The sequence below is a fragment of the Procambarus clarkii genome, chromosome 60 (assembly GCF_040958095.1).
Source record: "Procambarus clarkii isolate CNS0578487 chromosome 60, FALCON_Pclarkii_2.0, whole genome shotgun sequence".
NCBI lineage: Eukaryota > Metazoa > Arthropoda > Malacostraca > Decapoda > Cambaridae > Procambarus > Procambarus clarkii.
The window spans coordinates 4,435,133-4,452,578 of record NC_091209.1 but is presented as its reverse complement, the minus strand read 5'-3'; the positions used below and the strand labels follow the sequence as shown (position 1 = coordinate 4,452,578).

At 40.5% G+C, this 17,446-nt stretch overlaps 2 protein-coding genes across 3 annotated transcripts; one reads left to right on the top strand and one right to left on the bottom strand.

Moving 5' to 3' along the window:
- Positions 1 to 1,339: 1,339 nt before the first annotated feature.
- LOC138353959 (uncharacterized) lies at positions 1,340 to 5,023 on the bottom strand. 2 transcript variants are annotated; one of them, XM_069307408.1, is made up of 2 exons: positions 3,086 to 5,023; positions 1,340 to 2,937 (listed from the first exon to the last, which is right to left on the bottom strand). In XM_069307408.1, the coding sequence occupies exons 1-2, from the start codon at positions 3,099 to 3,101 to the stop codon at positions 1,685 to 1,687; spliced, it is 1,269 nt and encodes a 422-aa protein (XP_069163509.1). In that variant the 5' UTR covers positions 3,102 to 5,023; the 3' UTR covers positions 1,340 to 1,684. Both variants share the same exon structure in this region, with proteins under 2 accessions (XP_069163509.1, XP_069163510.1).
- Positions 5,024 to 5,999: 976 nt separating this feature from the next.
- On the top strand, positions 6,000 to 7,927 carry LOC138353960 (baculoviral IAP repeat-containing protein 8-like). Its single transcript, XM_069307410.1, has 3 exons — positions 6,000 to 6,668; positions 6,799 to 6,963; positions 7,075 to 7,927. Exons 1-3 carry the CDS (start codon positions 6,302 to 6,304, stop codon positions 7,758 to 7,760), a joined length of 1,218 nt encoding a protein of 405 aa, XP_069163511.1. The 5' UTR covers positions 6,000 to 6,301; the 3' UTR covers positions 7,761 to 7,927.
- The last annotated feature ends 9,519 nt before the right edge of the window (positions 7,928 to 17,446 follow it).

The window sequence follows — 17,446 nt, the reverse complement described above, 5'->3', positions numbered from 1 at the left end:
CTTGTGCCCCAGCTTAGTTCATTTGTACAAGTTCTTTATTTTCCAACTAAATCACCCTGAGATTTAAGATCACCGTATTTTCTAACGTAGTAAAATTAATCTGGACATTAGCCTTAGATCATCAGACATAAATATATTCGATCAAGTCCGTCTCCAGCGTATCTCTTATCCGAGTATACACATAACCCCAACCTGTTTAATTATCTTTCACCCCCTCCCACCTTCCTCCATCTCATCCAAGTCTCGTAAATTTAAAATGTAGCTGTTAATTTGCGTTCTTTCCCCGTTCATAGCATATTCTCTGTAAGTTCAGATCTGTACTTAGTCTTACATATTCTCTACTTCTTTCCAATTTTATACAAGACTTAAACAACTATTACCGTCTCCTCTATCTTATTTAAACATGAGTCATATGTAAATATACCCCGACTCTTTCCATCCAATACAAGTCCTAGCTTGTTCACCGCCCAACTCACTACGCTATTTCTACTCTACATGTTATAGCATGTTTTCCGCTCATCTTGGTACCAACCCTTACAATCTCTCTCTCATTCCTTTTACATGTCTCAGCATGTCTCAGCATGTTCGCCTCGCATCTTACTACGCTGTCTACTTTACATGTTGTAGCGTGTATTACTGTGTCCCATATCTTATTTAAACATGAGTCATATGTAAATATACCCGACTCCTTCCATCCATTACAAGTCCTAGCTTGTTCACCGCCCAACTCTCTACACTGTCTACTTTACATGTTGTAGCATGTTTTCCGCACATCTTGATACCATCCCTTACAATCTCTCAATCCTTTACACATCCCAACTTTCAACCCTTTCTTACAATTTTCCTCCATCCCTCCGCTACATGTTCTTACCCGTTCATTACAGTCCACTACTTATTCTCTAATCATCTCTGTACTAATTCTCAAAACTAGTTGGTTCTGTCATTTTAGTAAGTAAGTAAGTAGATCATCGTTATTAACAACGACAACAACAACAACAACAGTAACATTACTAATTCACAGTAAGTTACTACTGAGCATTTGGTAGTTATCCATTTTCAAATAATGTCAATATAAATCATTCTAAGACATCTTCGTACAATTAAAGATACTTGCCCGTGCACTAAGTCATTACTTACAGTAGCATCTTAAGGCATTGTTTTCGTAACTCAGTTTTATTAAACATACACCTTCATTAGTCAAAGGAAAACTTTTCAAGTCATTGTATTCAATATTTCCGTTAAACTTACTACATCATGTCATTATTCGGTTTCATAATTAAGTACTTGTTTCAGTCCTCCAATGTAATAAGCAAATTATTCTATTAAGGATAAAGAAATCTTATTTAGAAGAGGCATTAAGTTTATTACAACATTTAACGCATACAAGTGTTCTTAGTAGTTATACAGGTATTCAAGAAATCATAAGTGTTCTTAGTAGTTATACAAGTGTTCAAGAAATCATAAGTGTTCAAGAAGCAATTATATACAAGTATTCTTAGTAGTTATACAAGTGTTCAAGAAAATCATATACAAGTGTTCTTAGTAGTTATACAAGTGTTCAAGAAAATCATAAGTGTTCAAGAAGCAATTATATACAAGTATTCTTAGTAGTTATACAAGTGTTCAAGAAAATCATATACAAGTGTTCTTAGTAGTTATACAAGTGTTCAAGAAATCATAAACACTATAGTCTTATATAGAAATAAACATTTGAATTTATAAAAGAATTATAAGTAAAACATGTATTTGATTTCACACAATGAAACTCACTATCCAGCAAGTTAAAAAATCCATCACATGCACAGCATCCCCCTTCCCCTTCTCCAAAATAGATTAGTTTTTGTCCCTTAAATTCCTTTAAAACATAGAAAGCATCGCTATAAACATTATCATCACGAATCAATTCAGGCCAGGACATTAGAAGTACTTCTCTGTCATTACAATAAGTCCTAACTGCTTCTACAGCATCCATTTGTTCAACCTCCATCCACTTACTCTCACCCATATTCGAGTAATTATCTGTAGCTCGTACCACATTAGTATGTCTTATCCTAATAAGATTTTCAATAAAGGCCATACCAGAGAAAACACCAAGTACAGGATCCTGTCCTATAAATCTCATCACTGCCTCTATTTCTATCTTTTGGGGGGTATGATATCCTATTTCTGGTCTCATCTTTATTAAATTTAACGGAAAAGATGGAAAGCTCTCCTCCATATGATCAATTAAACTCCAATGTTCATCTTCTTCTGTTTTAGGGTGAATAATACTAAGCTCTTTCACAGTCTTACTATTTACCTGCTGTTGCAGTTCATCCTGGCTCATTATAGTATACACTTCTCGTTCTTCAGAACTCAACTTATTAATAAACCAGTTTGCAGCATTTGGAGAACCAATTTCATCCACAAATTTTCTTATAAAAAATTTATCCTTTAAGTTACATCCTATAGGCACTTCTTCAAATTCTGGAAATATGTATTTAAAACGGGGTTTAGGTCTAAAAGTGCAAATTATTTTATCGCCTTTAAATAACAAAGAAATTTTCTTCATCTCGGCCTTACTAGGAGTTTTCGTCAGCAACAACACTTGACAATTCTCATGTTTCTTGAGTACATCTGTAACACTCTCTTTTAAGCTAAATAAGACTATGTCGCATTTTATCATTGGAAGTTCTTCTTTCAACTTTATAAAATCATGACCGATCAGTATCATTAAAACATTTTCACTTTTGCTAATAAACTTTGCTAGAGCTGGAACAATGTTCTCATGCGTACATTTATCAGTATGTGTCATCACTTTATAAGTCCGTTTTTCAGCCAGGGGCATATTCTTCCACAAAACAGTCGAAGCTGGACTTTGCCATATAGTTTCTGACACAAGATCAGGCATGCTTCCAAACCCTGGTAGACTCTTCACATCCATCACATGGGGTAGATCTTTAAACAAAGAAAAATACAATATTTAACACAGGGACTATTAAATAATCATAATATTTCAAAACTAAAAGATATTCAATAATAAGCAAAAATTATATCACAACAAATATAACGAGTACTGTAAGTACATCATACAATAATCACTTACTGTATACAGCAGCCATCGATCCGAGTATGTCTTCTCACTGCTGGACCGAGATGGGGAGTTTATGTCAAGATATATCCCGACCTAGCTTATCACATCGGAGATTGTTACGCTCCGCCCCCTCTCTCTTAGCTGTAGTTTCCAAATTAGTTATATGTATTATTTCAGATCTACTAGTTTTAACTACGACATTCTCTTCCGTTTATTAGATCTACCCTCTACTTGTTTCTTCTCTCTCCCAGTCCCCGTAACATCTTCTCCAAGAGGTATACGAACCATTAATAATTCTTTTTTATTATTCTTTAAAACATAAGCTAAATGGGCTAGTCCTGGAAAATAGTGTGTCTCCCATTCTTCTTGTTCTTCTTTACTCCATCCTATTCCGTCATTAAACCCAATACCATATGGAATAATTATACGCTGGATTAAATTATTATTTCTTGCCTGACAACAAATTTGCCTTATTGCAGATTTAAAACTCCAACGTTTAATAATATCTTTCTGTAATCCTAGATCTTCATTAGAGCTACTGTATTGAAGTCCTATAATATGAGGTTTTATTTCTGGTTCTGGAGATAAAGCAAGTACTATACCACCAGGAGTTATATTATTCTGTACCACTTCACACTCGGAAACTTTACTGTAAGGATATTTTTCCCATAACAGTTGTGCAAATCCACCAGATAAATTATGAGAATCGTAGACAAGACAGTCTCCAGGTTTTAGAATTTCATCACTAGTAAAATCAGCATCTATAATACACTTATTCAAACGCTTAAGCTTCACTTGCATGTACATAGAACAATCCATCTTGAAGTAAGACAGAAAAAGTTTCGTACCTCTTCCTATATACTCAGAAAAGTAGAGTTGACATTTAGACATTAAAAAGGGAGAAAATAAACACACGAGTTTCTATTTTGTTATTTAATGTGTAAAAATGTACAATGTATTTAATTTGTAAAAATGTACAAAGTATAAATTATTTACAGACATTATTATTCCCAATCCATCTTCTCTTCTAAATTTGTAAAACTACTACTAACACACATTGTAACATTAGTATCAACAGACGTAGTAACATTAACAGGTGTTGAATTAATTGTATCAGACAACTTAGTGTTGATAGAAGGTGAACTAGCATCAGCGGTAGCAGGCGTAGCATCATCTTCAGGTGTCCTAGCAGCATCAGTAGCATTAGTTGTGGATCCATTTTGAAGAACAGCAATGTATGGAATCTTATTTTCAAAGATGCCGTGGGTGGATGACTGAGGAGGAACGATGTTTTCGGGACGTACTATGAAGAGTACAATACCTCGTTTTCGTAGTTTTTGTCCTATTTTCTCAAGTATAGGCAAATATTTACTTTCCCATACTGCGCAGTTGTCCAAATAACTTGACATGCCAAACCCATATGGAATAATAATTCTCTTAACACATCTTTTAAGAATGAAAACAAGGGCTTCCTTCAGAGCATTTTCAAACCAGCGCCATCTCTGATATTCTGTATCTTTTTCAAGTCCATCGTAAAAATGTTCATCTAAACTTCGTACTTCACACGGAGGATTTTCATATGCTGGTAAAGTTGCAGGTCTACTAGCAAACTGAGTCACTAAACCAATAATAAGGGGTAGATGGGGATCTTCATCCATCCTGTTGTTAAATTCAGGTGGTTCTCCAATATGTATACTGCCAGGGTTACTGCGATAAGATACAACAGCCCTGTTTTTGTAAGGAAAGTTTTCACGATGTAATCTCGCATATGGGTAACGATCCCGCAATCCTTGCACAATTTTACACATTTGTACACTCGTAGCATCAAGATCGTACAATAAACAGTCGTGATTATTGTAGACGGGCAGGGAGGCAAAGTCTCCAATAATAGTCTTGATCTCCATAGCCTTGAATATCCAAGCTTGAAGTAGATTCTGACATCCAAGAAGAGGAGGACACCGTAAGAGATCACTCCGGGGGAAGCATATATACATCTTTAGGCTGCGCGTAGAAACACTGCGCACACAAAAGGTTGCCAAGTGTTACTTGCTCTTCCTCTGCATAATCTCCTCGTTAAACAGTAATTTAACTTCCACTCCGTAGGGTTTTAACTGTTTATACATATCTTCAATAACAGGAAGATAAGTATTTTCCCAAACTTTATCTCTTCGAACACATGTAATCCCAATTCCTGTTGGTATTATAACTCTCATAATTTGAGGAGAGCCCTTGATAAAGTTAAATAAATCTTTCATACCATTCTTGAAGTAGACGAGACGATTAATGGATGTATCTTCGTTTAATCCAGAGAGCATGTTTCTGTCTTTTGAGTTTTCTATAATTCCCTGAGCAATGTTATTACTTTCTATAGGTAATCCAATACCGTATTGTGTGGCTATAGCAACAATATACGGAAGATTTTCTCCTTTAGAGATATGAATTGTTCCTGGTACTGGACGATCTTCAGGGATACATCTCTTAAGACTGTACAAGGGTCGGCGAACATTATAAGCATCAGCATGAGAATATTTCTTGGCTAAGTCTAGAGCCATTCCTCTGGGAACACAGGATATACAGTTCACTCCGTACACAATACAGGTTTCATTATTACAAAATGAATCGTCGGTTAAATAACCCTGACAAGTTGTCAGAACAGTATCCATGGTGAATTTTCTTCCTCGTAAGGTAGTAGATACGAACCAGATAGTCGTAATAATATCCCTAATGCGAGGTCCGCGCTCTTATATTGGGGGAAATGTAAAAGTTACCACTTATTTGAATATATTAATAAGGATTTTTGTTACCTTAGAGTGATATTATATATTACATTATAACTAATAGTATATTTCATTTTAGGATATAGATGCTTTAAGCATATATTTTAATTAGATTAAATAAGAATTTACTACTAAATTATATATATATATATCTATCATTATGTACGGCAGCTACGAATAATGACGTAACAGTATACTTTTAGCGAGATTGCCAAAGTGATGTATTTTTCTAATAAGTCTAATAAATAATGAAAGTAGTTTACTAAGTATTTATATAAGAGCTTCATTTAATTATGAAACTTTAAGGATTTTTAAATAGAGAAGTATTTAGAGGAGATTACTGTCTATTATAAATGAGGAAACTGTTAAATATGTAGCGATGTACGATACTTATTTTAGGGATATATATACTTGCTTATCCTACTCTAATAGCTAGTGCTGCCCTCACACGATGGATCCTTTGTGTGCCAGGAAGTTTTACAGTATAGAAAGCCTTAAATGTGCAGGAGTTAGACTACAAACATTTGTGGATTGGCCCATTAAGTGGTTAAACCCTATTGACTTAGTTGAAGATGGGTTCTATTACCTTCGCAATAGTGATTACTGTTTGTGTGCATTTTGTTATTGTATAGTAGGTGCATGGATTGTTGGTGATACCCCCAGAAGACGTCATAAGATCATTAATCAAGACTGTGCCTTTATTAGAGGCGAGAGGAGTGACAATGTTTCTTTAGAGGTGTCTGAGATAGCTTTCAAATATGGACTGGAATTTGTTTCCCATAAAATAGAACTGGGAAATAAGAAAATAAGTGATAGTAGTAAGTATATATTCTTATGATGTATTCTTATGCCAGTCTTATATACTCTGTACAAAACTTGATTGCTTAAATAGATACTTCTTATTCTTCTAAAGAATAATTTACGTAACTACGTTATATTTTTTTTTAGGTGGTGCTCCTCCTAAGGAAGATCTGGGATTGATAAAATTTAGGAAATCGCTGAATCCAGGATTGGTAACTTATAAATGTCGCCTAGAGACATTTGATATGACATGGCCTGGAAGCGTCAAGCAAACTTCTCATGAGCTGGCAGAAGCTGGTTTTTTTTACTGTGGTATGAAGTGTTTTAACTATTTTAAACTTAATAGAGTTATAAGTAAAGAAATAATGAATATTTGTTAAAAGATAGTAACGAGATAATGCTGGATTGTTTTATGGTTTTCAGGTATAAGTGACCACGTCTGCTGCTATCACTGCGCCTGTGGAATACGAAATTGGAGACCAGAAGATGATCCTTGGACGTTACATGCGAGATGTAGTCCAGAATGTGCTTACATTATTCTTGCAAGGGGCAAGGAATTTGTTAAGAATGCTAGATTGACAATACCATTACCTATAAAACCTATAGACAATGATTTAATTAATATCTTAATGGAGGGTATGGATAAGTTCAAACATCTGATTCATAAAAAATTAATACCTGTGGAGAGTATAAGATATGCTTTAAGTGAGTACCTTAAGGAATCCAGAGATTTGTTGCCTTTTATTATACAAAGTAGATGTCTAGAAATCGTGTTGAGGTATATGCAAGAGGGAACAGATATTTATTTACGGGTACGGGACTTAATTTATGAAGCAGTTGATGATAAAAAGGAACAAGAAGTTACGCTTGAAGATCTGGGATTGAAAACTTTACCGGAGACTTGTACTAACACTGTTGAAAACAAGGACTGTACAGAACAATCTTGGGAAGAAGATATTTTATGCAGAGTTTGTATGGATAAAAATATAAATATTGTAATACTACCATGTAAACATATGGTGACGTGCAGTGGTTGTCTTTTAGCTCTGAAATGCTGTCCAATTTGTAGAGGAAATATTTTATATATAATAAATCCAATTGCTTCTTGAACACTTAAGATTTCTTGAATACCTGTATAACTACTAAGAACACTTGTATATGATTTTCTTGAACACTTGTATAACTACTAAGAACACTTGTGATTTCTTGAATACCTGTATAACTACTAAGAATAACTGTATGCGTTAAATGTTGTAATAAACTTAATGTCTCTTCTAAATAAGATTTCTTTATCCTTAATTGAATAATTTGCTTATTACATTGGAGGACTGAAACAAGTACTTAATTATGAAACCGAATAATGACATGATGTAGTAAGTTTAACGGAAATATTGAATACAATGACTTGAAAAGTTTTCCTTTGACTAATGAAGGTGTATGTTTAATAAAACTGAGTTACGAAAACAACGCCTTAAGATGGTACTGTAAGTAATGACTTAGTGCACAAGCAAGTATCTTTAATTGTACGAAGATGTCTTAGAATGATTTATATTGACCTTATTTTGAAAATGGATAACTGCCAAATGCTCAGTAGTAACTTACTGTGAATTAGTAATGTTACTGTTGTTGTTGTTGTTGTTGTTGTTAATAACGATGATCTACTTACTTACTTACTTACTAAAATGACAGAAACAACTAGTTTTGAGAATTAGTACAGAGATGATTAGAGAATAAGTAGTGGACTGTAATGAACGGGTAAGAACATGTAGCGGAGGGATGGAGGAAAATTGTAAGAAAGGGTTGAAAGTTGGGATGTGTAAAGGATTGAGAGATTGTAAGGGATGGTATCAAGATGTGCGGAAAACATGCTACAACATGTAAAGTAGACAGTGTAGAGAGTTGGGCGGTGAACAAGCTAGGACTTGTAATGGATGGAAGGAGTCGGGTATATTTACATATGACTCATGTTTAAATAAGATATGGGACACAGTAATACACGCTACAACATGTAAAGTAGACAGCGTAGTAAGATGCGAGGCGAACATGCTGAGACATGCTGAGACATGTAAAAGGAATGAGAGAGAGATTGTAAGGGTTGGTACCAAGATGAGCGGAAAACATGCTATAACATGTAGAGTAGAAATAGCGTAGTGAGTTGGGCGGTGAACAAGCTAGGACTTGTATTGGATGGAAAGAGTCGGGGTATATTTACATATGACTCATGTTTAAATAAGATAGAGGAGACGGTAATAGTTGTTTAAGTCTTGTATAAAATTGGAAAGAAGTAGAGAATATGTAAGACTAAGTACAGATCTGAACTTACAGAGAATATGCTATGAACGGGGAAAGAACGCAAATTAACAGCTACATTTTAAATTTACGAGACTTGGATGAGATGGAGGAAGGTGGGAGGGGGTGAAAGATAATTAAACAGGTTGGGGTTATGTGTATACTCGGATAAGAGATACGCTGGAGACGGACTTGATCGAATATATTTATGTCTGATGATCTAAGGCTAATGTCCAGATTAATTTTACTACGTTAGAAAATACGGTGATCTTAAATCTCAGGGTGATTTAGTTGGAAAATAAAGAACTTGTACAAATGAACTAAGCTGGGGCACAAGAGTTGAAACTTAATAACTGAACTGGTTTTTTATTTACTATGTCTGAAAATGTAGTTGGGTGATTTGGACTGAGAGTAATGATTTTACAAAAGTGAGCTTGGACAGAGGACAAGAGCTAGAGTTTTATAATTGTTTACTTCATATTTACTATGTCTGAAATACAGAGGGTAAAAATTTCAGGGAAATTGGACTGATACTAACGAAGATATGAAAGAGAACTAAGGCGGGGACGAGAGCTGGAGCTCAGTAACTGACTTGATCTTATTTACTAACTTTGAAGTATGTCTGCTTTTAATTTTAGGGAAATTGATGGGTTATTTACAAAGATACGAAAGAGAATTAAGGCGGGGACGAGAGCTGGAGCTCGATAACTATTTTGATTTTATTTACGGTGTCTGAAATACAGAGGGTAGAAATTTCAGGGGAATTGATCTGTTACTAACGAAGATACGAGAGAGAGCTAAGGCGGAGGACAAGAGCTGGAGCTTGGTAACTGTTTTGATCTTATTTACGGTGTCTGAAATACAGAGGGTAGAAATTTCAGGGAATTTGGACTGTTACTAATGATTTTGTACAAATGAACTAAGCTGGGGACAAGAGCTAGAGTTTGATAATTGTTTGCATTTACTAAACTATGTCTGAAATACAGAGGGTAGAAATTTCAGGGAAATTTGGACTGTTACTAATGATTTTGTACAAATGAACTAAGCTGGGGACAAGAGCTAGAGTTTGATAATTGTTTGCATTTACTAAACTATGTCTGAAATACAGAGGGTAGAAATTTCAGGGAAATTTGGACTGTTACTAATGATTTTGTACAAATGAACTAAGCTGGGGACAAGAGCTAGAGTTTGATAATTGTTTGCATTTACTAAACTATGTCTGAAATACAGAGGGTAGAAATTTCAGGGAAATTGGACTGATACTAACGAAGATACGAGAGAGAGCTAAGGCGGAGGACAAGAGCTGGAGCTTGGTAACTAATTACTGTATTGAACTACATTTGAAATATGATTATTTTTAAATTTTAGAGGGATTGGAATGATAGTATTCTTTATACGACAGGGGACTAAGGTGGGGAACGTGAGCTAGAACTTGCTTACTAACATGATTTATTTGTGTAAAACTGACTTGCTTAATGAAAAGGAGCAAACATACGATGTTGGAAAATAGTTGAACTGAATGAAAGGAGAGAGAGAGAGAGAGAGAGGAGGGACGGTCCAGATATTATGGATAAGATAAGATAAGATTAAGAGCCGACTGGCTGGCTGACGTCTAAAGTAAACACAGGTGAGGCGACAGATTGCGAGGTAAGGGGGGGAGGGAGGGGGGTGTGATGTACGAGACTTGAAAACCATGACTTACACAGGCGATTTTCTAAATTTATATGAATAACTAAGGCTTACATAGACGATTTTGTAAGTTGAAAACATGTAAAATATGTCCGTAGAGTTCTCCTGGAAGCCCTAAAGTGCTACACACGTTATTTGAATTTCTCCCATAAGGCCTTAACAAACTTCTAAGTCTCGGAAATTATTTTTCTTATAAGAACTTTAGCAAACTCGTATGACATTATTTTTCATTATAAGAATTCCCTAATTCTAAATCTGTGACTCCCCAAATTCGCCTGAAAACCTTGGCTCACATAGATGATATTGGAACCTGAAACCCTTGGGGCGCACAGGGGATATTCTAAATTTACCTGAAACCCTTGGGGCGCACAGGGGATTTTTCTCCCAGAAAAAAAAATTCGTCTGTGTGGCGCCAACCCTACTACTTAGCCACACTGTCACTGTAGCCACTGTCACTGTAGCCACTGTCACTGTAGCCACACTGTCACTGTAGCCACTGCCACTGTAGCCACACTGTCACTGCAGCCACACTGTCACTGCAGCCACACTGTCACTGTAGCCACACTGTCACTGTAGCCATCTACACTACACACTGTCACTGTAGCCACACTGTCACTGTAGCCACTGTCACTGTAGCCACACTGTCATTGTAGCCACACTGTCACTGTAGCCACACTGTCACTGTAGCCATCTACACTACACACTGTCACTGTAGCCACACTGTCACTGTAGCCACTGTCACTGTAGCCACACTGTCATTGTAGCCACACTGTCACTGTAGCCACACTGTCACTGTAGCCACACAGTCACTGTAGCCACACTGTCATTGAAGCCAAACTGTCACTGCAGCCACACTGTCACTGTAGCCACACTGTCACTGTAGCCACTGTCACTGTAGCCACTGTCACTGTAGCCACACTGTCACTGTAGCCACACTGTCACTGTAGCCACACTGTCACTGTAGCCACACTCTCACTGTAGCCACACTGTCACTGTAGCCACACTCTCACTGTAGCCACACTGTCACTGTAGCCACACTGTCACTGTAGCCACTGTCACTGTAGCAACACTGTCACTGTAGCCACTGTCACTGTAGCCACACTGTCACTGTAGCCACACTGTCACTGTAGCCACACTGTCACTGTAGCCACACTGTCACTGCAGCCACACTGTCACTGTAGCTACACTGTCTTTGTAGCCACACTGTCACTGTAGCCACACTGTCACTGTAGCCACACTGTCACTGTAGCCACACTGTCACTGTAGCCACACTGTCACTGTAGCCACTGTCACTATAGCCACTGTAACTATAGCCACTGTAACTGTAGCCACTGTAACTGTAGCCACTGTAACTGTAGCCACACTGTCACTGTAGCCACACTGTCACTGTAGCCACACTGTCACTGGAGCCACACTGTCACTGTAGCCACACTGTCACTGTAGCCACACTGTCACTGTAGCCACACTGTCACTGCAGCCACACTGTCACTGTAGCCATTGTCACTGTATCCATTGTCACTGTAGCCACACTGTCACTGTAGCCACACTGTCACTGTAGCCACACTGTCACTGTAGCCACACTGTCACTGTAGCCACACTGTCACTGTAGCCATACTGTCACTGTAGCCACACTGTCACTGCAGCCACACTGTCACTGTAGCCACACTGTCACTGTAGCCATTGTCACTGTAGCCACACTGTCACTGTAGCCACACTGTCACTGTAGCAACACTGTCACTGTAGCCACTGTCACTGTAGCCACACTGTCACTTTAGCCACACTGTCACTGTAGCCATACTGTCATTGTAGCCACACTGTCATTGTAGCCACACTGTCACTGTAGCCACACTGTCACTGTAGCCACACTGTCACTGTAGCCACACTGTCACTGTAGCCACACTGTCACTGTAGCCACACTGTCACTGCAGCCACACTGTCACTGTAGCCACACTGTCACTGTAGCAATTGTCACAGTAGCCACACTGTCACTGTAGCAACACTGTCACTGTAGCCACTGTCACTGTAGCCACACTGTCACTGTAGCCACACTGTCACTGTAGCCACACTGTCATTGTAGCCACACTGTCATTGTAGCCACACTGTCACTGTAGCCACACTGTCACTGTAGCCATACTGTCACTGTAGCCACACTGTCACTGTAGCCACTGTCACTGCTGCCACACTGTCACTGTAGCCACACTGTCACTGTAGCCACACTGTCACTGTAGCCACACTGTCACTGTAGCCACTGTCACTGCAGCCACACTGTCACTGTAGCCACACTGTCACTGTAGCCACACTGTCACTGTAGCCACACTGTCACTGTAGCGACACTGTCACTGTAGCCACACTGTCATTGTAGCCAAACTGTCACTGCAGCCACACTGTCACTGTAGCCACACTGTCACTGTAGCCACACTGTCACTGTAGCCACACTGTCATTGTAGCCACACTGTCACTGTAGCCACACTGTCACTGTAGCCACACTGTCACTGTAGCCACACTGTCACTGTAGCCACACTGTCACTGTAGCCACACTGTCACTGTAGCCACACTGTCACTGTAGCCACACTGTCACTGTAGCCACTGTCACTGTAGCTACTGTCACTGTAGCCACTGTCACTGTAGCCACACATGTCACTGTAACCACACTGTCACTGTAGCCACACTGTCACTGTAGCCACACTGTCACTGTAGCCACACTGTCACTGTAGCCACACTGTCACTGTAGCCACACTGTCACTGTAGCCACACTGTCACTGTAGCCACTGTCACTGTAGCCATCTACACTACACACTGTCACTGTAGCCACACTGTCACTGTAGCCACACTGTCACTGTAGCCACACTGTCACTGTAGCCACACTGTCACTGTAGCCACACTGTCACTGTAGCCACTGTCACTGTAGCCATCTACACTACACACTGTCATTATTTCTGCATCACTACAACATCTACACCACTATCATCATCATCCTCACCATCTTCTCTCTATATCGCTGCCAATATTCTCCTTCACCATCTCTCTCCCTCTCCCTCACTCTCCACACACTTCTCCACCATTGGTCACCTTCTTTCACCATCAACCTTGCCCCGCACCATCAACCTTGCCCGTCACCATCAACTTTGCCCTTCACCATCAACCTTGCCCTTCACCATCAGCCTTGCCCTTCACCATCAGCCTTGCCCTTCACCATCAACCTTGCCCTTCACCATCAACCTTGCCCTTCACCACCAACCTTGCCCTTCACCATCAACCTTGCCCCTCACCATCAACCTTGCCCCTCACCATCAACCTTGCCCTTCACCATCAACCTTGCCCTTCACCACCAACCTTGCCCTTCACCATCAACCTTGCCCCTCACCATCAACCTTGCCCCTCACCATCAACCTTGCCCTTCACCATCAACCTTGCCCTTCACCACCAACCTTGCCCTTCACCATCAACCTTGCCCTTCACCACCAACCTTGCCCTTCACCATCAACCTTGCCCCTCACCATCAACCTTGCCCCTCACCATCAACCTTGCCCTTCACCATCAACCTTGCCCTTCACCACCAACCTTGCCCTTCACCATCAACCTTGCCCCTCACCATCAACCTTGCCCCTCACCATCAACCTTGCCCCTCACCATCAACCTTGCCCCTCACCATCAACCTTGCCCTTCACCATCAACCTTGCCCTTCACCACCAACCTTGCCCTTCACCACCAACCTTGCCCTTCACCACCAACCTTGCCCCTCACCATCAACCTTGCCCTTCACCATCAACCTTGCCCTTCACCACCAACCTTGCCCTTCACCATCAACCTTGCCCCTCACCATCAACCTTGCCCCTCACCATCAACCTTGCCCTTCACCACCAACCTTGCCCTTCACCATCAACCTTGCCCTTCACCACCAACCTTGCCCCTCACCATCAACCTTGCCCTTCACCATCAACCTTGCCCTTCACCATCAACCTTGCCCTTCACCATCAACCTTGCCCTTCACCATCAACCTTGCCCTTCACCATCAACCTTGCCCTTCACCACCAACCTTGCCCCTCACCATCAACCTTGCCCTTCACCATCAACCTTGCCCCTCACCATCAACCTTGCCCCTCACCATCAACCTTGCCCCTCACCATCAACCATGCCCTTCACCATCTTCCCTTCATCACTGTAACCATCGTCTAACATCCGGTCTCATAATAAATATAAACTGTCATTTAGTCATCTTGTCTTTAGCTAGAAGGGTAGGGAAGGGAATTATCAGGGGAAAGTGTGATGATGGTGAGTGATGATGACAATAAAGTGTGAAGATAAATGGCTAAGCTGAAGATAGTGTGTAGTGAAGATGCGGAGTCCGGCACCCGAGCAACGCCGGGTACCATCTCCATAGGCAAGCTATTTAATCTACATAAATACATACATAGACTTACATATATACATGCACACAACGATCACACACACACACACACACACACACACACACACACACACACACACACACACACACACACACACACACACACACACACACACACACACACGAACGGCATTCAGAAACTTGTGTAAAGAATCATTCAGAACTTTGTATACCACATATGTCAGGCCAATCCTGGAGTATGCAGCCCCAGCATGGAGTCCATATCTAGTCAAGGATAAGACTAAACTGGAAAAGGTTCAAAGGTTTGCCACCAGACTAGTACCCGAGCTGAGAGGTATGAGCTACGAGGAGAGACTACGGGAATTAAACCTCACTTCGCTGGAAGACAGAAGAGTTAGGGGGGACATGATCACCACATTCAAGATTCTGAAGGGGATTGATAGGGTAGATAAAGACAGTCTATTTAACACAAGGGGAACACGAACAAGGGGACACAGGTGGAAACTGAGTGCCCAAATGAGCCACAGAGATATTAGAAAGAACTTTTTTAGTGTCAGAGTGGTTGACAAATGGAATGCATTAGGAAGTGATGTGGTGGAGGCTGACTCCATACACAGTTTGAAGTGTAGATATGACAGAGCCCGATAGGCTCAGGAATCTGTACACCTGTTGATTGACGGTTGAGAGGCGGGACCAAAGAGCCAGAGCTCAACCCCCGCAAACACAACTAGGTGAGTACAACTAGGTGAGTACACACACACACTCACACACACACACACACACACACACACACACACACACACACACACACACACACACACACACACACACACACACACACACACACACACACACACACACACACAGTCCTCGCCATGGGTACTGAAAGAGTGTGCAGAGGCACTTTGCTTGCCACTCTCCATGGTGTATAGTAGGTCACTGGAGACGGGAGACCTACCAGAAATATGGAAGACGGCGAATGTGGTCCCAATATACAAAAAGGGCGACAGGCAAGAGGCACTGAACTACAGGCCAGTATCCTTGACTTGTATACCATGCAAGGTGATGGAGAAGATCGTGAGATAAAACCTGGTAGCACATCTGGAGAGAAGGGACTTCGTGACAAATCGACGACATGGGTTCAGGGAGGGTAAATCTTGCCTGACTGGCTTAATAGAATTCTATGACCAGGTGACACAGATTAAGCAAGAAAGAGAAGGATGGGCGGACTGCATTTTCTTGGATTGTCGGAAAGCCTTTGACACAGTACCGCATAAGAGGCTGGTACATAAGCTGGAGAGACAGGCAGGTGTAGCTGGTAAGGTGCTCCAGTGGATAAGGGAGTACCTAAGCAATAGGAAGCAGAGAGTTACGGTGAGGGGTGAGACCTCCGATTGGCATGAAGTCACCAGTGGAGTCCCACAGGGCTCTGTACTCGGTCCTATCTTGTTTCTGATATATGTAAATGATCTCCCGTAGGGTATAGATTCATTTCTCTCAATGTTTGCGGACTATGCCAAAATTATGAGAAGGATTAAGACAGAAGAGGACTGTTTGAGGCTTCAAGAAGATCTAGACAAACTGCAGGAATGATCGAACAAGTGGTTGTTAGAGTTTAACCAAACCAAATGTAATATAATAAAGATAGGTGTAGGGAGCAGGAGGCCAAATACAAGGTATCATCTGGGAGAGGAAATTCTTCAGGAGTCAGAGAAAGAAAAAGACTTGGGAGTTGATATCACGCCAGACCTGTCTCCTGCAGCACATATCAAGAGGATAACATCAGCGGCATATGCCAGGCTGGCCAACATACGAACGGCATTCAGAAATTTGTGTAAAGAATCATTCAGAACTTTGTATACCACATATGTCAGGCCAATTCTGGAGTATGCAGCCCCAGCATGGTGTCCATTTCTAGTCAAGGATAAGACTAAACTGGAAAAGGTTCAAAGATTTGCCACCAGACTAGTACCCGAGCTAAGAGGTATGAGCTACGAGGAGAGACTGTGGGAATTGAACCTCACTTCGCTGGAAGACAGAAGAGTTGGGGGGACATGATCACTACATTCAAGATTCTCAAGGGAATTGATAGGGTAGATAAAGACAGGCTATTTAACACAAGGGGCACACGCACAAGGGGACACAGGTGGAAACTGAGCGCCCAAATGAGCCACAGAGATATTAGAAAGAACTTTTTTAGTGTCAGAGTGGTTGACAAATGGAATGCATTAGGAAGTGATGTGGTGGAGGCTGACTCCATACACAGTTTCAAGTGTAGATATGATAGAGCCCAATAGGCTCAGGAATCTGTACACCTGTTGATTGATGGTTGAGGGGCGGGACCAGAGAGCCAGAGCTCAGCCCCCACAAGCACAACTAGGTGAGTATAGTGGCTGAGAGGACAGCAGGTAGGGGTGGGGGCTGGTGGCTGAGTGGACAGCACGCTTG

Coding starts and splice junctions, on each gene's coding strand:
- LOC138353960 (XM_069307410.1), top strand. CDS start 6,302: ATGGATCCTTTGTGTGCCAGGAAGTTTTACAGTATAGAAAGCCTTAAA. Junction 6,669..6,798: donor TAAGAAAATAAGTGATAGTA/GTAAGTATATAT, acceptor ATTTTTTTTTAG/GTGGTGCTCCTCCTAAGGAA. Junction 6,964..7,074: donor AGCTGGTTTTTTTTACTGTG/GTATGAAGTGTT, acceptor TATGGTTTTCAG/GTATAAGTGACCACGTCTGC.